The 23,946-nt window shown below is 39.7% G+C and overlaps 1 protein-coding gene across 1 annotated transcript in view; it reads left to right on the forward strand.

Annotated features, from left to right (window-relative positions):
* Positions 1-22,919, forward strand: part of LOC309513408 (cyclin-dependent kinase 11B-like) — a gene marked incomplete at its 5' end in the record, with an annotated part of 28,262 nt that extends 5,343 nt beyond the window's left edge. Inside the window, 10 exon segments of the mRNA XM_082189200.1 lie at positions 547-618; positions 1,407-1,609; positions 1,710-1,922; positions 4,447-4,552; positions 6,892-7,013; positions 8,255-8,362; positions 12,072-12,188; positions 15,877-16,025; positions 21,014-21,200; positions 22,505-22,919. Of these exon segments, the coding sequence (XP_082045326.1) occupies positions 547-618; positions 1,407-1,609; positions 1,710-1,922; positions 4,447-4,552; positions 6,892-7,013; positions 8,255-8,362; positions 12,072-12,188; positions 15,877-16,025; positions 21,014-21,200; positions 22,505-22,597 (1,370 nt within the window). The 3' untranslated portion in view covers positions 22,598-22,919.
* Positions 22,920-23,946: the final 1,027 nt, after the last annotated feature.

The following is a 23,946-nucleotide window of genomic DNA, read 5'->3' on the forward strand; positions in this document are numbered from 1 at the left end:
CTCTCTCTCACACACACTCACATTTCTCTCTCTCACAGACACACACACACACTCACACTCACACACAGACACACACATGCAGACACACTCACACTTGCACTCACTCACTCTCACTCTCACACACACACACACACACACTCACACGCCATGTATATTCAATAGTTCTATCCTAGTGTTTATATTGGTTTATCAGTACAGATCGGTCAGAAATGAACGTGTTTGGTCAAAAGTGGCACAAAATGAACAGAAAAGTCCACAAGTTCAACATACGGCGCAAAAAATGCCCCGACACAATTAAATCAGTCACATCTGTCGTGATTAAAGAGAAATATGAAATGTCTATTGCCACATTTCTGCTCACATTACATCAGAGATTACTTGTATGCATTGAGCATCACACACGTATCTGTTGAGCACATGAACCATAATCATGTCCGGATGTTTATATGTTCTGTGCTTTACTTTCAGAGTGCATTGGGACATTAAACGATGTACATTTTTAATATGATTTGGAAAACTGTAATTTCTGAGAATGTGTTTCCCCAGGAGTCCTGAGTGATGAGGAACAGTCAGAGGAGGAGGAAGAGGACCGAGAGAATGGAAACCACATTCCTCCCAGTGAGCATTGCTTTTATTGAGATTTATATTGTAGCATTCTCAAATATCTCTTACATGGTATGATGGGACTGCGCAGAGCTCGTGAAAACCCTGGAAAATCACGGAATTACTTCCCTGGAAAAGTTTTGGGGGAAAAAATAAACCCAGAATTTTTGGGATAAGTCATAGTGACTAATTTTGGTTAAGATATGCTATGGTGAAATTTAAACATTTATTTTTATTAATTAAAGGTGCATTGTGTAATATTTAGGAGGATCTGTTGACTGAAATGCAATATCATAAACATAACTATGTTTTCAAGACCTTACATAATGAACCGTTGTGTGTTTATTAGCTTAGAATGAGGCGTTTCTCTCTACACACACCGCGGGTCCGCTTACATCCACATGTTTCTACGGTGGCTCTGAGCGGACAAACACGTTTCCTCACTGTGTTGTTCTTCGTGTAAAGAAGCTTCAGCTAAAGTCAGCGAATAAAACACTGACACAATGATGAACAAGTCACAATAATATTCACAATAACATCGATTTACTGAATAATTAAGTAAACATAATTTCTTAATTTATCTTTGTAAAGAAACCTCATTGTTTAACTGGCTACTCTCTGCTGTCTCAGACGACGACATCACTTCCTGTCGGCCACCGTAACTTATTGTGTCCAGTTCACAACTTCACCACTAGATGCCGCTAAACTTACACACTGCACCTTTAACATGTAAGGTCATGAATATTTTCCTCAAGTCTTGTGAGTTCATTGGTATAAATGTGAGTGTGTTGTTGTTTTGCCAGTTCCCGAGTCTCGGTTTGATCACGACTCTGAGGTGAGCGTTGAGGAAGAGGAGGCCGAGGAAGAAGAGGAAGAGCCGGTCGACGTCACGCCTCAGTCTCCGTCTCACTCAGCCACTCCTGAGGAGAACTACATCCCAGAGTCTCCTCCCATCTCTCCTGTGGAGCTGAAGAAGCAGCTGCCCAAATACCTGCCCGCTTTACAGGTACACACACACACACACACTCAAACACATACACACACACACACACACTCTCTCTCTCTCTCTCTCACACACACACTCTCTCTCTGCTGTCTGTGCTCAGGGCTGTCGGAGCGTAGAGGAGTTCCAGTGCTTGAACCGCATTGAGGAAGGCACGTATGGAGTGGTGTATCGAGCGAAGGACAAGAAGACTGATGAGATCGTGGCCCTGAAGCGCCTGAAGATGGAGAAGGAGAAGGAGGGCTTCCCCATCACCTCTCTGCGGGAGATCAACACCATCCTGAAGGCCCAGCACCCCAACATCGTCACCGTCAGGGTCAGACAACACACACACACACACGCATGCTTTTCAGTTATTATTTAAAGCTCACTTGAAGTTCTTCGATACCACATCAAACACTGCTAGTCTAACTGATAAAGTTCACACATTATTGAAAACAAGTGAACAGTCAGTAATAAAATAAGAACAAATACACAAATACTCAAGCAGAGATTAACACTAAATAACAAAGTTACAGTCTAACACTATTCAGGTACAGAATCAATAATTAAGCCTAAATGTAAAATAAGACTATTTGTTCATCTTCGTTAAAGCTGTATTTTATTGTTTTATTAAAATAAATGACACCGAGAACAGCAGGAATATTAGGCTGATGTCACTTTAAGACCGAATAAACTGACAAACATCCGGTTTCTTTCTGTTTTCTGAAAGAAAAAAGGAAGAGAGAAAGGGAAAGAAAAAGGGAGAAAGAGAAAGAAAAAGGGAGAAAGAGAAATAAAAAAGGAAGACAGAAAGAGAAAGAAAAAGGGAGAAAGAGAAATAAAAAAGGAAGAGAGAAAGAGAAAGAAAAATGAAGAGAGAAAGAGAAAGAAAAATGAAGAGAGAAAGAGAAAGAAAAATGAAGAGAGAAAGAGAAAGAAAAAAAGAAGACAGAAAGAGAAAGAAAAAAGGAAAAGAGAAAGAAAAAGGGAGAAAGAGAAAGAAAAAGGAAGACAGAAAGAGAAAGAAAAAGGGAGAAAGAGAGAAAAAGGGAGAAAGAGAAAAAGGGAGAAAGAGAAAGAAAAAGGAAAAGAGAAAGAAAAAGGGAGAAAGAGAAAGAAAAAGGAAGACAGAAAGAGAAAGAAAAAGGGAGAAAGAGAAAGAAAAAGGAAGACAGAAAGAGAAAGACAAAAGGAAGAGAGAAAGAAAAGAAGACAGAAAGAGAAAGAAAAAAGGAAGAGAGAAAGAAAAAGGAAGACAGAAAAAGAAAAAGGGAGAAAGAGAAAGAAAAAGGGAGAAAGAGAAAGAAAAAGGAAGACAGAAAGAGAAAGAAAAAGGAAGACAGAAAGAGAAAGAAAAAAGGAAGAGAGAAAGAAAAAGGAAGACAGAAAGAGAAAGGGAGAAAGAGAAAGAAAAAGGGAGAAAGAGAAAGAAAAAGGAAGACAGAAAGAGAAAGAAAAAGGAAGACAGAAAGAGAAAGAAAAAAGGAAGAGAGAAAGAAAAAGGAAGACAGAAAGAGAAAGAAAAAAGGAAGAGAGAAAGAGAAAGAAAAAGGAAGACAAAAAGAAAAAGGGAGAAAGAGAAAGAAAAAGGAAGACAGAAAGAGAAAGAAAAAGGGAGAAAGAGAAAGAAAAAGGGAGAAAGAGAAAGAAAAAAGGAAGAGAGAAAGAGAAAGAAAAAGGGAGAAAGAGAAAGAAAAAGGAAGACAGAAAGAGAAAGAAAAAGGGAGAAAGAGAAAGAAAAAAGGAAGAGAGAAAGAGAAAGAAAAAGGGAGAAAGAGAAAGAAAAAGGAAGACAGAAAGAGAAAGAAAAAGGGAGAAAGAGAAAGAAAAAGGAAGACAGAAAGAGAAAGAAAAAAGGAAGAGAGAAAGAAAAGAAGACAGAAAGAGAAAGAAAAAAGGAAGAGAGAAAGAAAAAGGAAGACAGAAAGAGAAAGAAAAAGGGAGAAAGAGAAAGAAAAAGGGAGAAAGAGAAAGAAAAAGGGAGAAAGAGAAAGAAAAAAGGAAGAGAGAAAGAAAAGAAGACAGAAAGAGAAAGAAAAAAGGAAGACAGAAAAAGGAAGAGAAAGAAAGAGAGAAAGAGAAAGAAAAAAGGAAGAGAGAAAGAGAAATTAAAAGAGAGAAAGAAAAAAGAAAAAGGAAGACAGAAAGAGAAAGAAAAAAGGATGAGAGAAAGAAAAAAGGAAGAGAGAAAGAGAAAGAAAAAGGAAGTGTGCAACAATAAGTATTATTATTATTATGGCTCCACTACAATAAATCGATCTGAAAAAATTAAATGAAATGATTGTAGGAACAGTAAGTCTTCCCCCAAGTCTTCCCCCAAGTCTTCCCCCAAGTCTTCCCCCAAGTCTTCCCCCAAGTCTTCCCCCAAGTCTTCCCCCAAGTCTTCCCCAAGTCTTCCCCCAAGTCTTCCCCCAAGTCTTCCCCCAAGTCTTCCCCCAAGTCTTCCCCCAAGTCTTCCCCCAAGTCTTCCCCAAGTCTTCCCCCAAGTCTTCCCCCAAGTCTTCCCCCAGTACAGTGGAAGAAAACCTTGCATATATACGCCTCATTAATCAAACCCTCTGTTAGAGTAGAGGAAATATTTAAACCATAAACTCATCTAGACTGGATCCCTCCTCGTGTGAAATATGATATCGCTGATATGAGACGCCACTGTTCACTTATTAACTAACAGTGACAAAGATTATTAAATGTTTTGAAATATATATTGCTCACTGTCAGTTCATTTAAATTAAATCATTAACTCATTTTAATAAATGAGACCTTAAACATTCTTACCAGCTATTAAAGCAATTTTATTGTAATAATATTAATAACCTGTGTAGTTGGTGGTTGTTAATGAGTGTGTGCTTGTCCTGCAGGAGATCGTCGTCGGCAGTAATATGGATAAAATCTACATTGTGATGAATTATGTAGAGCATGACCTGAAGAGCCTCATGGAGACCATGAAACAGCCCTTCCTGCCTGGTATGACCTATGACCTTAACCTTGGGAATTCATGATGTCTGTTAGGCTCATTGATTTTTTTTTTCAGGCACTTTTGACCAATTCCAAACCACATTAGTCTTAATAACTACTATTAATGTAGTATTTAATCATATTTAAGTGATATATAATAGTTCCTGAAGGCTGGAAATGAAAAACGGCTTATATTCAGGTGTGGGTAATTATTAGACACGTTTTCTTTGACAGATGAAATAAGCCAAAAAAGAGATTTAACTCATAACAAATATGATGAAATGCCCATGAGAAGAATACAGTTCTAGAAACTGGAGTCAAAGCTGCCCCCCCCCCCCCACCCCCAAATCATTCTTGTCGGTGATTGGCTGGAACACTGTTTGTTATGTTTCGTGGTCCAGGCTGGGCCAGTTTGTTTTTGTTGCCATTTGTGGAGCCTGTGGTGTCTACAGAGACCGCGTGTCTTTACAGTGTGTTCAGGGGACAGGCAGCGAGCGGACAGTGAGGAGATGTTTGCTGGATGTGACAAAAAATGTTTTGGCCTAAAAAACACGTGACATCACTTAGAGCAGCTTTAAAGCATGACCAGTGGACAGTGAAAGGCTCATTGGGTCAGCAGGGTCAGACACAACTACAGGTGGAGGAGAAAAGACACATTAACTGCGAAACAGTGAAGAATGAAGTGTGAAACCATCAGGAACCCTTTTAGATATCAGGATCTCAGAGACTTGGGTTAGGTGGAGTCCTAAAAATGATAGTAATTAAATAATTAAATTAAAAGATCTTAATAACAATCCAGGACTCAACGCGAAGTATGTTTTCTACTGGCCTGATCGGGTCAGTGGTTCAAATTTTTCACTGGCTCCACAACAAAAAATTTATAAAGTAAATGAAAAGAAAATTGGCCTATAAAACAAGCCTAGTATTGTTCTCATTATTTTTGACACATGTAACCATGATAAATAAGGTTATGACACCAAAAGCTACTAGATTAACTAACTTAAACAGTAAGCAAAACATGGGAACCAATAATCAAATTATGAGCAATAGCACAAATAAATACAACAGAACAAACATATAAATGAAATGAACGATGTTTTTCAGGTTTATCTTGTAGTCCATTAGGTAAAGAATCCTTAAAAAATTACTTCTTAAAGCGTAACTCTCGCCAAAATGCAACCTAGGGTCTTTGTGTTACTCTACCCGAGGCAAACTTTCGTGTAAAAGCATAATTAGAATGGAAACGCCACTTTTAAGTTTGACCATAGTTTCGTGTCAAATGGCCTTGTGAATGGGAGTGCTGCCTCCGGAAACACTAACTGATAAAGTGAGACGTACAAAATATTTTTTTTTTTAGTAAACTCTGTGTACACAAACAATGTTCATGTGTAGAGCCTCTGGTGATACTTCCAGCACAGTTTCATGTTGTGTCGAGCCTTCTTAGTGTTTTAAAAATAGTGATTTTGATGCTATCATAGTCATGCCTCAAGCACTCCCATTCACTCCCTTTCACAAGGCCATTTGACCGAAAACTAAAATACGGTCAAACTTAGTGGCGTTTCCATCCTAATTCTGCTTTTAAATGAAAGTTTGCCTCGGGTAGACTAACAAAAAGACCACAGGTTGCATTTTGGCGAGAGTTACGCTTTAATAAGAATCACAAGCTGAAGTGTAGTAAAACACATGAAGACTGGTCTTTATAGGCGTTATAGACCGACAGATGGAGAGTGAGTCTTGAGGGACCAGCAGCAGATCCTCTTGTGCCACGGTTTGAAGAATTCATCTTCCAGAATGTTTTGGCAGTAAGTCTCGAGTCGCACGGGGATATCTGTGGCAATAGCCAACATGGGTCAAAATTATGGATTTTTCTTTTATGCCAAAAATCATTAGGATATTAAGTAAAGATCATGTTCCATGAAGATATTTAGTAAATTTCCTATTGTAAATATATAAAACATGTATTTGTGTGAGTGAATGCTTCACAATCGCCAACATAAATGAACAACTTTAAAGGAGATTTTCTCAATGTTTCGATTCTTTTGCACCTTCAGATTCCAGATCTTCAATAGTTGTATCTCGACCAAATATTGTCCTATCCTAACACACCACACATCAATGGAAAGCTTATTCATACAGCTTTCAGATGATGTGTACATCTCAATTTCAAAAGCTTGACCCATGTGACTGGTTTTGTGGTCCAGGGTCATATATACTGTATGTATTTATATATTTATTTTGCTGCCTGAAAAAAAAAAAATATGATCAGAAAATCAACGTGTCTAATAATTCTGCACGCACTGTAGTGACTCGATGTCGAGGCTGACTTAAGCTGTTTCTGTCCCGTTGAGGCGAGGTCAAGACCCTGATGATCCAGCTGCTCAGGGGTGTTCGGCATCTGCATGATAACTGGATCCTTCATCGGGACCTGAAGACCTCAAACCTGCTGCTCAGCCACAAGGGCATCCTGAAGGTCAGACAGCCGTGACCTCATCACAGCACTCACATGGAAACTCTTTTTATTCAGATTAATGATATTTTCCTATAAGAAATAAAGCATTTGCCTAATAAGATTGGCTATCAGCTGGATTCATCCGTTACCAGGGCTGGGCTAAACATATTGACTTTTGATTGTATCAACTGATTGATTATTAAATCTCAAGTTCGATCTTCTAGTCAGTTCTGCTTTCAGTTGATGCGAGAACTAAACTAACTAACACTATCTGTAGCTCCTGCCATCCAATAATCACAGTCAGCTTTTACACTTCTGATATGAAACAAAGTCTGTGTGTTTGTGTGTCTTTAATGTGTTTTTTAGTGCAAATCAGCTGTTCTCTATGTGAATATATGGTAGTGTAATTTATTCCTGTGATCAAAACAGAATTTTCAGCATCATTACTCCAGTCTTCAGTGTCACATGATCCTTCACAAATCACTCTAATATGAGGATTTGATGATCAAGAAACATTTATGATTATTATCAATGATGAAAACAGGATTTTTAGGATTCTTTGATGAATAGAAAGTTCAAAAGAACAGCATTTATTTTAAATAGAATCTTTTGTAACATTAAACGTTGTAACAAAAGTTTGTCAGTAGGTTCTGTTTTTGGGGGAAATTAAAGAAATCAATACTTTTATTCAGCAAGTGACAGTAAAGACATTTATAATGTTACAAAAGATAAATGCTGTTCATTTGAACTTTCTATTCTTCAAAGAACCCTGAAATATAAGTGTCCACAACTGTCTTCAACATTGAGAATAATAATGAATGTTTCATCATATTAGAATGATTTGTGAAGGATCATGTGACACTGAAGACTGGAGGAATGATGCGGAAAATTCAGCTTTGATGAAATTACATTTTACAATATATATTCACATATTTACAAACAGCTGTTTTACATTGTAATAATATTTTAAAATATTACTTTTTTGTATTTTTTAGTCAAATAAATGCCCCCCCCCCCCCCCCCCCAAAAAGTACCGATCCCAAACTTTTGAACGGCAGTGTGTATCCAAATTAATCTATATCGAATCACAAGCTTGTAAATCGGAATTGAATCATGAAGTTTGTGTCAATGCCCAGCCCTGCTAGTTACACATCATCACTTGCTTGCATATATATATTGTTTTTGTGTGAACTGTCCCTTTAATGCTGTTAATATGACTGTGATATTCAGAAGATTAGCTAAGATGTGAATGTGTTTTGTAGATTGGAGACTTTGGTTTGGCACGAGAGTACGGCTCTCCGCTCAAGCCCTACACACCTGTGGTGGTCACGCTGTGGTACCGGTCACCTGACCTGCTGCTGGGGGCAAAGGTCAGTCGATGACATCATCATCACGCACACACACACACCTGCAGGACAGAGCCGGAGATCAGGACGCCCCAGAAATAATCACTAAATACAATGTAATGTGTGTACAGAGAGCAAGCATTGGGATCCAAACATATTCTTCGCAGTAAACAAAAACATATAAGCCTTTAAGACGGACCTGCCGTGAGCTTTAGATGAAGTGAAGACTTATGCTCCTGTAGAAGATACAGAAATATTGTTTAAAGAGCCTATATGTACAATTTGGAAAGCCTTGTTATTAGCGACACCTGTCGGGAGCACACGTGACGTCATCCGTTCGATTTCCCCGACAAACGTCACATAAACATCAGCCTTTTATAGATGAACTAAAGTTTTGTTAAAAGCTGTTCACAAATTGACAGTAAAAAAGGTGATTAATACATGAAACCGTTACATATACGCCTGTAAATACTCCACTACCCATAATCCCGAAGACAATCCTCAAAGCAAATCGAGTCAGATTTATTTGTATAATACACGTTGTTTTGACAGCTTTACATAAAATCATAATGTTAATAATATCCTAATATTTTCATGCCTTATACAGTTTGCACTTTGAAAAGATACAAACAATCAGATTTGCTATATAGTATATATTTTGTAATCAGAAGTGAAGACGACGTCCCATGATGTCGATTTATATTTCATATATGTGAATACTCTTTTGTAAACGTCAAAAGTTTTGTTTTGTTTTCGGCTGTGCAGCGATTCAGGGCCTGAATTTCATTTTGGAAAATGGGGGGGAAATCCCCCCTTAGGTGATTCTTATGGGGGGGAATTTTTAATTTGGGGGGGGGGAGTTTAGACTTTTTTTTATTACATGTATCTGGCCTAAATGTATGCTCACTCATTGCATTCTTACAATGGGGTCATTTTGTTCTTAAGAATTTACACAACACAAGGAAGCTTGATTTCAATCTTTGAATTAAATTAAAAAAAGTAGCACAAATAAATACAATAGAATAAAGATCCAAATAAAGAGAAAAGTGTTTGCTTAGGTCTAACACTAGTATTCAGAAATACTACAGAGACTGAATAAAGTAATCAAATGTAAAAGTAATGTAAATGTAAAATGCAAGTACCGAATAGTTTAAAATCGCGTGAATGTTTAAACTGGTAAGACTTTAAAAGACGTGCAAATGGTAAACTTTAGTTACTCATGATGCAATGCTGGCCCGATTATGCAAGTGACAATCCCGTCTATCCCGACTCCTGAAACGTGAGAGTGTATTATCGCCTGCATCTCTTAACGAGCTGATAGGAGACGCAGCACCGCTGAATCACTCACGCTGAATCACTCACGCTGAATCACTCACGCTGAATCACTCACGCTGAACACTCACGCTGAATCACTCACGCTGAATCACTCACGCTGAATCACTCACGCTGAATCACTCACGCTGAATCACTAGGGCTGGGTATCGATTCAGATGTTACAATTCGATTCGATTTCGATTCGCAAGCTCTAATTCGATTCGATTTCGATTCTCGATTCGATTTTCGATTTCGATTCTCGATTCGATTTTTCCAATTTCGATTCTAAATTAATTTCGATTCGACTCACTCAATGAATATTAAATACAAATCCTATATTTATTAAAAAAAGAAAAAGAAAAGAAAAAAAAGTGAACAAGTTTTCAAGTGTTTAATTAATAAAAAGAAATTAAGAGCTACAAACCTGTATATTAAACTCTTTTTATTTTAGGTACACTTGGGTACATTAAAACAGAACCCAACTCTATATTTCAAATGCATACAATGAATAGACAGGATTTTGATGCAAGATGAAAAATTGATGCTGAAAATTGGACAAGTCAGAACAGTCGCATGTCTTGATCAAACAGGTTAACAATCCTCACATAAACCAACATATAAAAACGTTGCATATAATATAATATGTGCCCTTCCTGTCTAACAGCTAGGCCATACAGAAATTGAATAAAATGATCAAACAGTCTGTGTTGCATTAATTATAAATTATATATTGACTAATCAAAGTTACAAAAGTTCTTTATTCAAGAGCAGTGAGTGTTTTTCTCTGTTCTCTTTGTTCTTTGATTAACTTAAATGACAGAGATAATTAGTGGCTACAGTGTACTGTCCCTTTAAGACCAGCCGCTGTTGACAGAGACGCGGAACTCACACGCGGACTCATTCTCTCACGAGGCACAACTCTTCACGTTCGTCATAAGACTGCTCTTAGTTATAAAGATACTCGACAAAAATACATTTTGGCATAATTGTGTGTGTTCTTCGTTCAAGCGCGAAAGATAATTCTATTCTGTGCTGTCTTGTGCGCACGCACGATATCATCGCAAGTTTTTCTGTCACAGTCACGACAGCATTTTGGCAGCATTTTGGTCATATACCCTAATTGCGTATAGGCTTGTCATAGCGATTGCGATATGATTAAACGTGCAGCACTAATTGAGGTTATTTTATGATTTAGATAAAACTACCATAAAATCTCACAGCATTAGCTATAAAATTGAGTTTGCAAGCCTATGAACAGTGGAGGAAAACTAATACATAAAGATGGAAAAAAATCGATTCTTGGCGTTTGAGAATTGATTTTGAATCGACCACATTTTAAAAAACGATTAATCGAAAAATCGATTTTTTTGCCCAGCCCTATGAATCACTCACGCTGAATCACTCACGCTGAATCACTCACGCTGAACACTCACGCTGAATCACTCACGCTGAACACTCACGCTGAATCACTCACGCTGAATCACTCACGCTGAATCACTCACGCTGAACACTCACGCTGAATCACTCACGCTGAATCACTCACGCTGAATCACTCACGCTGAATCACTCACGCTGAATCACTCACGCTGAATCACTCACGCTGAATCACTCACGCTGAATCACTCACGCTGAATCATTAACGCTGTTTATGAAATTGCGTCTCGCAGACAGTTTTAAAATGACTGATTTGATTTTATAATCTGTGTGGATTAATTTACTAATACAACCTACATGCTAAAGTGAATCAATGTTTGTGGGAATTTCCCGCATTATAAGTGGGAGACCTGCGGGAATGATTAAAATTATGCGCAATACCCGCAATCCCGCGCTGAAATTCAAGCCCTGCGATTAATCACATCCAAAATAAAAGTCTGTGTGCATAATATATATGTGTGTGTGTGTGTGTGTGTGTGTGTGTGTGTGTGTACGTTGTATAATTATTCTGTATATATAAATACACACATGCATGTATATATTTCAGAAATATTTGCATATATACTGTATATATATATATATATATATATATATATATATATTTATATATCATTTATATTATATATAAATAACAAATATTTCTGAAATATATACATGCATGTGTGTATATTTATATATACAGAATAATTATACAACGCACACACACACACACACACACACACACACACATATTATGCAAACACAGACTTTTATTTTGGGTGTGATTAATCGCTGCACATGCTGTATTGTTTTTGTACTGGAATGTTTTGTAATAAAGTTCTGATAAATGATATTGCATTGATATTTTGGATGTTTCTTTAGTCTCGTCTTCATCAGGTGTAAATCATCACTCTTGGAGTCGAGTTTGTTGATGGTAGACGCTCGCTCTCGCTCTGTTGTGTGATCAGATTTTGATCAGTACATGCTCTCATGTGTCTCCTGACAGGAATACTCCACAGCCGTGGACATGTGGTCGGTGGGCTGTATATTCGGAGAACTGCTCACCCAGAAGCCTCTATTCCCTGGCAAATCCGAGATTGATCAAATTAACAAAATTTTCAAGGTATGTTTCATCACATCCTGAATGTCTTCAGTTAATTAAACCAGTGATTTCTGATAAGGCTATTACAATATACTCATCAGTGTTGATATTCATATTCATTCTTTATTGTCCTCGATAGAGAGTTGTTTTCACAGACTGTACCAGGAGCAACATTCATCACCCATTACACGCATAACACCACACAGACGTCTGCACACATGAATAGACATTGCAAAAAAAGTAATTAATAAAAAGTATGTTGATCTATAGTTGCTGAGGACATTCAAACTACTGTATATATGATGTTGCTGATAATCATGTGCATGAATTTATTTTTGTTACATTGTTTGTTAGGAGGGACCAGGAGAGTCGTCTGTATCATAGAGTATTAGTTTGCACACAAACCACCAGTGGCTGATGACTTTTAAAAGCGCTCGGTGGCCGCAATAATGCAGATATACAGATTAATCGTGATAAATAAACACTTATTTTTACATCATAATTAGGGATGTGCGATATATCGGCCACCATATCGGTATCAGCTGATGTGTTCATTTTTAAAGTTATCGTTATCGGCCTGATAAAAAAGTTTGTCCGATATATTAAAGCCGATGAATAATGTATTATCTCCTCCAGCTGAGACGCTTCAGATCCGCACTGTTCAATATGACGGTTATCAATTGCTTGAAATATGATTGGAATCACTTCAGAAAAGGAAAGTACAGTTCAGTGCAAGTCTGATCATGAGAACATCATAATCGTGTGTTTGGAACGAGGCTTTTACTGGTGAGACTTTTGATTTTGTAATCAGGCTCTCGAAAATTATATAAAAATTTGGATTCAGATTCATGGGCCAATATATCAGTTATCGGCTTTCAAATATTAATAATTATCGGTATCAGGCAAAATGTTCATATCGGTGCGTCCCTAATCATAATTTAATCTTTTTAGTTTTCGGAACCGAAATGTATCACTTCCAGTGCAAACACACACTGCCGAATCCCAGTGCAAACACACACTGCCGAATCCCAGTGCAAACACACACTGCCGAATCCCAGTGCAAACACACACTGCCGAATCCCAGTGCAAACACACACTGCCGAATCCCAGTGCAAACACACACTGCCGAATCCCAGTGCAAACACACACTGCTGAATCCCAGTGCAAACACACACTGCTGAATCCCAGTGCAAACACACACTGCCGAATCCCAGTGCAAACACACACTGCCGAATCCCAGTGCAAACACACACTGCCACTGCCGAATCCCAGTGCAAACACACACTGCTGAATCCCAGTGCAAACACACACTGCCGAATCCCAGTGCAAACACACACTGCCGAATCCCAGTGCAAACACACACTGCCGAATCCCAGTGCAAACACACACTGCCGAATCCCAGTGCAAACACACACTGCCACTGCCGAATCCCAGTGCAAACACACACTGCCGAATCCCAGTGCAAACACACACTGCCGAATCCCAGTGCAAACACACACTGCCGAATCCCAGTGCAAACACACACTGCCGAATCCCAGTGCAAACACACACTGCCACTGCCGAATCCCAGTGCAAACACACACTGCCGAATCCCAGTGCAAACACACACTGCTGAATCCCAGTGCAAACACACACTGCCACTGCCGAATCCCAGTGCAAACACACACTGCCGAATCCCAGTGCAAACACACACTGCCGAATCCAGTGCAAACACACACTGCCGAATCCCAGTGCAAACACACACTGCCACTGCCGAATCCCAGTGCAAACACACACTGCCGAATCCCAGTGCAAACACACACTGCTGAATCCCAGTGCAAACACACACTGCCGAATCCCAGTGTAAACACACACTGCCGAATCCCAGGGTGCAAACACACACTGCCGAATCCCAGTGCAAACACACACTGCCGAATCCCAGTGCAAACACACACTGCCGAATCCCAGTGCAAACACACACTGCCGAATCCCAGTGCAAACACACACTGCCACTGCCGAATCCCTGTGCAAACACACACTGCCGAATCCCAGTGCAAACACACACTGCCGAATCCCAGTGCAAACACACACTGCCGAATCCCAGAACACACACTGCCGAATCCCAGTGCAAACACACACTGCCGAATCCCAGTGCAAACACACACTGCCGAATCCCAGTGCAAACACACACTGCACTGCCGAATCCCAGTGTAAACACACACTGCCGAATCCCAGTGCAAACACACACTGCACTGCCGAATCCCAGTGTAAACACACACTGCCGAATCCCAGTGTAAACACACACTGCCACTGCCGAATCCCAGGGTGCAAACACACACTGCCGAATCCCAGGGTGCAAACACACACTGCCGAATCCCAGTGCAAACACACACTGCCGAATCCCAGTGCAAACACACACTGCCGAATCCCAGTGCAAACACACACTGCCGAATCCCAGTGCAAACACACACTGCCGAATCCCAGTGCAAACACACACTGCCGAATCCCAGTGCAAACACACACTGCTGAATCCCTTTCTAAACACTGTCTATTGTGCACAGTATCCCGGATTAGGATTAGTGCAGCCCAAAGTGGGATTTGATTGGCTGCCCAGCCGGTGCAATATTTTTGGCAAGAAAATTAAATAGCAAATGGGAAATTAAAAAACAGCAGTTTTTGAAAGCTTGATCCCAAGAGTAGTAATTAGAGTTGTAGTAATGAGTTTATCAGGATGCAGAGCTGGATAATGCCTGTTGATGCCAGTGAAGACTGTGGGATTGACTAGTGGGGACCGTTATATCACCAAGGCCGTTATATCAGCTGATATTTGGCTTTTTTGTTCTTATTATAAGCATATGCCGATACGTTTTTCTGCTTGCTTGATGATTTGGAAGCTGGACTTTTATTTTGAAAGCACGGGGAACATTCTCCATCTTCATTGGTTTACTATCTCTGTTTAACCGGTCTGTCTAATAAAGTATTACCCAGTTTTTTGATGGGATTATAAGTGCCAGTACTAGCATTTAAAACCATAGATTTGCTCCTCTTTCAGTGTTAGCATGTCACCGAAGATGATATCCAGCTCGAGAGTCATTTCTGAACACGCCTCAGACTCTTTTATAGGGCTTTTGTTGTTGTCTGAAATGTAGTTGTTTGTGCATGTAAATGATCTACAGTTGCAAAGCAGAAAGAGTGAATCTGTGAAAGCCTGGTTTGTAGTCCTGCCATTACAACATCAGCTAGTCGTCACACAGAGGTTACAGAAGTACATTTATTCAGAAACCACAATATAGTCGAGATTCATGTTTGGATTTATTACGGTTCATCACTGAAGATCTTCCTCTTCCTCGGCGCTGCTTCTGTGGTGTAGACTGTAGAGAGAGCACAGGGTTGCCAGATTGCTAATATTACAGTAAGACACCAGGCAGAAATGTAGCATTTTAAGAGAAAAGCTCTGATTGGGGGATTTCAACACAAGGTGACATCTGGCAACCGCACTCAACACTTGTAGGCCAGTCATATTATGTGTCCTTTTTTCTCCCATCAATAATATCGCTTGTTAATAGTCACACTTATCGTTTAATAACCTTGGTGTCATCTCGTCTCAGTCTCGGGAACACAGCTCGTCACAGTCAACACTACTGTAGACACTGAACACAGTAGAGTTGCTGGATTGGACGTGTTCACAGCTGACGTGTGTGTGTGTGTGTGTGTGTGTGTGTGTGTGTAGGACCTGGGCTCCCCCAGTGAGAAGATCTGGCCGGGATACAGTGAGCTTCCAGCGGTGAAGAAGATGACTTTCACAGAGTATCCCTACAACAACCTGCGTAAGCGCTTCGGTGCGCTGCTGTCCGACCAGGGCTTCGACCTCATGAACAAGTAAGAGCGCGCAACACTAGCATGTGTTTGTGTATTTCTATATTTACTAGAATTATTGGTCACACTTTATATAGAGGTCAGTTTCCCGCAGGAACACACTCCCTCAGCCGGCCTGAGTGGCAGAAGAGCTGATGAGTGACTGGGTTTAATAGAGGAAACGCCAGTAAAACAAACGATTATCAGTTTAAACTAAAGGTTGGACTCGATTTAGTGTTTCTTACAACTCACCACAGATCCAGTGATCATGGATATTGACATGCAGCAGGAATCATGTTTACTCACATTTATATGAGCCTGATTTCCACACCGGGGAAATACATACTGCAAACCTGCCTGTGAACGCTTTATATAAACACAATAATAAGTCTAAATCCATGTGATCACTCATATCAGTGTTATATATATATATCATCATATTGTCCAGCACTAAAACTTATGCAGAATATATGATGGTGAATATTTAATTGATGAGTTCAATACAATATATAGGGTGGGATTTTACCCCTAAATTCATCATATTGACACACAATGAACTGCAAATCCCCCGTTCTCTGCCTGGATCCAGTCGTTACTGTGAATCAGGGATTCATTCGCTTCTCTGTTCTGTATCTTCAGCAGTCTGTAAAATATACCTCAGATTTCTGGTCAAATCTATTAATACAGTCGATCCTAAAGCTCTTTCCGGTTTAGATGCGTTTTGTGACGCACATGACACAGATCTGACACGCATCCTATTGTCAACTCTTAAAGGAGCCGTATGTAAGATTGTGGCCAAAACTGGTACTGCAATCACTTTCAAATGACTGTAGAGCGGTGTATCCCCTCCCCCTCCCCCCTGACTCCAGGTTGCCAGATAGGCTGGCATTTTATATCCGACACGTTTGTATCTGCAGCTGTGGTAACTAGAGCAGATCTGGCAACCCTGATGCTGAAACACTACTGACTTCGTGATTGGTAGATAGGTGGAGGGGTGGAGCTTCAGGCCAAAACACAACATGACAACATCAGTTGAGGGCTGCAACTTCACTTTTAAATGATAATATCCTGGCCGGACTACTGTTGTCAGTGATATAAGTATTTGAAATTAACATGATTTCTTAATGTCTAGAGACATATCAGGGCCATTTTATGATTAATTGAAATACATTTCTTACATACGGTTCCTTTAACGCTCATATAAGACTTAATTTAACTCCTATCGCACTTGAATGGTTTAAAAACATTTGCATGAATGAGAGTGTGAAGATATAACGTAACGCTAGCCATGACGGCCCTATTATCTACACAATAAGTGCATTGTATTAAATTATTAATTGGAAACACTTTACAATAAGGTTTAATCTCTTAACATTGGTGTATTAGTTAACATGAACTAACTATGAGTCAGTTCATGAAAAATACAGTTGTTGATTGTTCATGTTAGTTCTAGCGTTAACAAATAACTTGTGATTTTAAAAGTGTATTAATAAATATAGAAGTAAACATTTACTGTAGAATAATTGTTCATTGTTAACAATTATTACCAGTTGAAACCTTATTGTTGCCTTTGGCTTGCTCAGTTGGGGATATCTGGGGATATTTAATTTAATTAATCAATCAACAATACTATTGATCAGCATTACCAAACGTGGACGTTTTCCACTAGAAACAAACATTGATGTATTTTTTTTATTTAATACTGTAAAGCTGCTTTGATACAATCTGTATAGCGCTATATAAATAAACTTGACTTGACGAGACTTGATTGTAAAGTGTTACTGATTAATTTAAATGTTAGTACATAGTTTTTAAAGACACTTAATATAAAGTGGGACTGAAGTATTTATATTCTACATTAAATGTAAAGAAAACTTTATCTTTATTAACTTAAAGGAAACAATATCAAATGATACAGAACACTTACTGATTTGTTGATATCAGTTCATTCAAGTGATTATATTAGTAAATCAGCCGACTGTTGTGCCAGCAGTGTAGAACACGTCATAGGAATGACTATAAGAGGTTCAGATGTCCTGGAAGTCCTCCTTCCTCACGCACGGACAGAAGAACTGTGTGTGTTGCTGTTGTTTTGCTGAAGTGCAGAAACAGCTGCTTCACATTATGAAGCACTTAAGAACTAAAGACTATAACTAAGACGTTATAAATGCCATTGAATGTGTTTGAAAGTGTTGTCAGGTTGCCGATATATGCGTTCCCTGTCTTTCATGCATTAAACTTAATGTGTTTTGTTCTGGAAACCTGAAGCATTTCCGGATGTTTACAGACCCTGTCATCGAGTCTGTTGAGCGATTGCGACTCGTTCATCTGGAGTAAACATCGATCTGAGCGCTGCTTAGACATGTTTTCAGACGTCTCTGATTTATTTCTCCAGTTGAAATCTCTCGTTCTTGTTTGCATAGTTTGAGGGAGTCGATCTGCATCACAGCCGGGCTGAAAATACCACAATCACATGAGAAGAAAGAGGAAGGACGTTTAAGATCACAGTAAATGTGCCTCATTCGGTCACAGTTATTCTGTCGGACTGCTTTGAAAATGCAATTATTGGGTTACAATTTACTGGGATATCTAGTGACCGTCCCACTTCACAACGACCCTCGCAGACCTCGAAGGATGCAGCCTCTAGCATCTCTTACTTTGTGTCCATTGAGTTCAGAGCCGACCGTTGAGTGGCGTCGAAAACATGCCACTCATTCTTTGAGATGATTTAAAGTCCCCCTGAAATCAAAATGCAAGTTTTTTAGCTTTTACTATGAATATGTTAGCCTTAAAGGAGCATTTCACCCATGGGAACATTGATCTTTATTGAAAGTGGGTCATATATGTAGTCGAAATGTAAAATAAATTTTGAATTTGGTGCCTTCTTGACTGAGGAAAAAAAGAAAGTAACTTCAGGACGCATTTGTATGAAAGACAACAACTCCCACAATGCACCACATTGCACAGATGCGCAAGCCACTCCCACTAATCCAGAACAGCATATGAATCACTCATCCGTCTATAAGGCTAGCTAACCACCGGAGCTTGAAATTCATTTCACACAAAATGTCTAACGTTAGTTAGTTGGCGAACTCATTAGTGAATTACTCCTCATTTGTATTTCTTTCGAAGTGGTGAATTATTGCATGGTAACGTTACCGGGATGTTCAGTCAGATGCGGTGCGAAACTAGGATGGTTCACAACACAAACGTCCGTGTCCTCGTCTGATTCTGAGATTTCGTCCAGGAGAAATTGGCATCGTTTAAATTCTTCGCAGCAGACGGACTCTATCTCTGTGTTCGTAGTTGCATAGTGAGATCACCGGCGCCACCAGTCCGCCCCCAGCTCGAGCCAGTCTGGGCTTCTCGTCCGCGACAGGCAGGTCTTCTGCCTCGGCTGCTCTTCGCTATGCGGCTTGTAAAGGTAGCCACAAACACCTGATTCGAGCATCAGACTTCCGAAATCCTCTTCTTCTACATCATATTGAGTAACGTTACCCTCCGCTATTGTCATATCTTCACAGCTGGCTCCACAGTGGCTGTTAGCTTAGCTTCCAAACAAGATGGAGGATATTACTTTTAGTTTCAGAAAGTGAAGTCCCACCCACTGATCTGTAATAGGCCTGTAGCGTGAGCGGGTCCCGCCCCCTGGAATAATGAGGAGCTAGTGTTTGAAGTCTCTATACTTTTCAATGAAATGTGACTTCCTGCTTATTATGACGCAAAATGATGATTTTTACGTCATAATAAGCAGGAAGTAAAACACTTAAATCCTTATTTCTCCCATCTCAGGGAAAAATTAATGAAAAATCCACGTTTATTATAATATATGACTGGGTTTCTAACAATACAAAGCTTAATGCAAATGGGTGAAGTGTCCCTTTAAGGTTATGAATAAGCTGATGTCTTACAAAACAACGACAGACTTCACATTTAGGAGATATAAGCATTCAAAACTTAGTCTCTCACTTCTGCTAAAATGAATCAGGGATTTTTATGACATCACTTCAGCTTCTCATCACATCTTCTGTCCAATCAAATGCTCTCTAGACTCTGAAGCTCCGCCCCCTCTGCTATAAACACCGGACCCATATGGGTTGCAGTGTGTGTTCAGTTGCTCAGAAACTGTACGTTAGTTAAGAATGAAATGACTATTTTATTCACACCTCTACTATTAAATCCAGCGTTTCATTAGCGCTGGGATTCGCTTCCATGATGCTGTCAGTCTGTGAGGGAAACTAAACACTATTGGCTATTTGAAAAGGGGGTGGAGCCATTCAATATGCCCCGCCTTAGCTTCTGTTTCAGTGGAAATTACGTGAACGCATCAGACAAAGCACTTCAGTGGGGCTTTAATGTAAGCGCAAGAACTTTTAAAGTCAACATGAAAGTGAAGATGTGACGTGTCGTATAATCGAGTGAAACGCTTCTGGAACAAGAACAAATGTGGGCGTGGCTTGATTGTGTCTGTGGGGAATTGATTGGATGGTTGTGGTTTGCTATTGGCTGATCTCATGTGAGTGACAGGTTATAGCCCCGCCCTCGTCATCAGAGAAGAGAAGAGATGCTGCAAGAGGAAATGATTCTGATTCAAGATTATTAACACAATAATTATGTGCACTGATAAATCATTGAGAATAAACACTGTGATATTACATTAAAAACTAAAGTGTTGACAATATATAATGACTTAAAGATGATGTTCGGCACCTTGACGGACGGTTGAATTCCAGGTAAAAATAAGCGTTCCTGTGATATAGAGCGGGTCGATCCACCCTTCCAGTTCCTGCAGTGACGTTCACATCAGCTGCTCCTGACATCAAGTCAAGTCTCCTTTATTTATACAGCGCTTTTTACAATACAGAGTGTTTCAAAGCAGCTTTACAGAGATAACAGGAAAATAATGCAACAAAGTTTGTTTCCAGAAGAGAATAGCGTCACAGTCGAGCTTCAGTGAGGTCAGGGATGTTCATTACAGGACTTTCTCTCACCAGTCTGCTTCCCCGTCTCAGGTTCTTGACGTACTGCCCTGCGAAGCGCATCAGCGCTGATGAGGCGCTCAAACATGAGTACCTGCGCGAGACGCCGCTGCCCATCGAGCCCTCCATGTTCCCCACCTGGCCGGCCAAGAGCGAGCAGCAGCGCGTGAAGAGAGGAACCAGCCCGCGCGCACCCGAGGGAGGACAGTTCAGCCAGATGGTACTCTCTCTCAGCTCAACATCTTTCTTAAAGTCCTCCTGTACTCAATCATTTTAGCCCTTAAAGGTGCAGTGTGTAAGTTTAACAGCATCTAGTGGTGAGGTTGTGAACTGCACCCAACAGAAGTTATGGTGGCCGACAGGAAGTGATGTCGTCGTCTGAGACAGCAGAGAGTAGCCAGTTAAGCGGAGGTTTCTTTACAAAGATAAATTAAGAAATAAGGTTTACTTAATTATTCAGTAAAACGATTTTATTGCGAATATTATCATGAAGAACAACATCGTGAGGAAACGTGTTTGTCCGCTCAGGGCCACCGTAGAAACATGTGGATGTAAGCGGACCCGCGGTGTGTGTAGAGAGAAACACCTCATTCTAAGCTAATAAACACACAACGGTTCATTATGTAAGGTCTTTATACACCACTGACAACATAGTTATGAATATGATATTGCATTTCTGTCAACAGATCCTCCTAAAAATTACACACTGCACCTTTAAAACTCATCTTTGATCACCAGAATTACATATTTAAACGTTTTTTCCTTGAAAAAAATGTCTTCACGACTTAAAATATCTTGAATGTAACTTGACACCCTTGCCTCATTTAGTATGCACAGTTCTATGAATATGCAAATGAGCCTATTCTTTTTTAATTATTTTTATTTAACATTTGTTTAATTATTGTTTTGTCATTGAAAATATCCCTTTAAAAAAATAAATAATAATCATTACAGCAGAAAAATGGGTTGTGAACAGATTCATGTTCATGTTACTTAAAGGGATAGTTCACAAAAAATTTTAATTGTCATAATTTACTCACACTTCTGTCGTTCCAAACCCGTCCTTTCGTAAGATATTTTAATGAAATCTGAGAGATTTCTGTCCCTCCATTGACAGTTACGCAACTACCACTGTGACGCTTCAAAAAGTTCACAAAGAGATCGTAAAACTAATATATATGATCTGAACCGTTTAGTCCAGATTTTCTGAAGAGACTCGGTAACAGAATGAATTATGAACCGATGTAATTATGAACAGAATTTCAAGCATACTTTAGTAAAAGCCTAAATTACATCAAGATGAACAAAAGGACGGGTTTGGAACGACATAAGTGTGAGTATTTAATGACACGACTTTGATGTTTTTGGTGAACTATCCCTTTAAAGCTGTTCTGAATCTCAGTTCTGTCTCTGTGGACCAATATAATACCTAATAAATCACTGTCTTTTCATGTGCTCGTCTTTTTCTTCCTGTAATTCCCGGTTATTGTTACTGATCCTCATCTCTTCTGTTGTGCTCTTCAGGGTGATGATGATCTGAAAGATACTGGTTTCCATTTGACCAGTGCGAACCAGGGCGCGTCCAAAGCCGGTCCGGGATTCAGCCTGAAGTTCTGAGCCCGATGGCCTCTGGGTTTCTCTGAACGCGTCTGTCATGACGCTGAGACTCACTTTAAGAGCAGTTCACTGAACTCCACACACACACACACACACACTCTGGGGACCCGTTTCTCACAGCGCCGAGGACCTCCGTGAAGCTCGAGTGCTTCAGATTCCTCATGCTCCTCTGAAATATAATGTGTTGGTTTGTCTTGCTTGGTTCTTTTGTCCAGCTTGAAAACAAGCAGAGCGTTTATTTTTCTGGTAGTTGAGGAGTAGGATCAAAAAACTCATTTTAGTGATATATGAATATTAAATAAAACTGTTTTGAAAACATTGATACTATGGTCTTTTTGAATACTTAATTCTGATTGGCTGGACGGTGTGCGTCCAGATCGCTAAAACTAAATTCATAAAATGATCCCATCTTGGAAACCCTGGAAGGTTCTGTATGTGAATCGCCTGACGGAACCGTTTAAGAGAAACTTTTCTTCTAAGGAGCCGCTCACACACAACGCCTTTTTCCACTTTCCGATGTTGATGGACATGTTGGCCACTAGGCGGACGAGTTGTAACCTCAGCGTCTCACACATGCATTCCACTGTCCTGCTGCTCTGTGTTTCTGTGAACCGGTCCTAAAAATCACCAAAATGACATTAAATGTTTTTTCTTTGAAAAAATGTCTTCATACCTTAAAATATCTTGTATGTAACTCGACACCCTTGCCTCATTTAGTATTCGCCTCCACTCACTCACAGCAGCTATCGCTGTCATGCTAGTCATGCTAGTACTTTGACACGGCATTCAACTTTTTCTTTGTTCTGTCACTGTCCTGCTGCTTTGCGATGTGTTTCTGTGCTCTGTATATGTGCAGTTTTGCTTTAATGAAGGCCGAGACACACACACACACACACACACACACACACACACACACACACACACACACACACACACACACAGAGAAACATTCAGAAGCACAGAAACTTCCCTGTGACTTATCAGTGAAATAGTGAGCATAGTAAAGTGTGAGAATCAACTGCTAGTTCTTTCCTTCCACCCTGCTTCACATTGAGTGATTCTCTGTCTTTAGGTCCTTAAAGTCCCCCTGTAGTCAATCACTTTATCCCTTAAAACTCATCTTTGATCACCAAAATTACATATTTAAACGTTTTTTCCTTGAAAAATATTCTTCAAGCCTTAAAATACTGTAGCTTGACTGTAACTCGACACCCTCGCCTCATTAAGTATGCGTGGTTCTATGAATATGCAAATGAGCCCCGCCTCCACTCACTCACTCAGCTCAGAGATCCACTGGTTGACGATCACACGTTGATCTGATTGGTTACAAGGTAGTTTGTGACGTCAGA

The sequence above is a fragment of the Leuciscus leuciscus genome, assembly GCF_965113295.1.
Source record: "Leuciscus leuciscus genome assembly, chromosome: 13".
In the NCBI taxonomy this organism is placed as follows: Eukaryota; Metazoa; Chordata; class Actinopteri; order Cypriniformes; family Leuciscidae; genus Leuciscus; species Leuciscus leuciscus.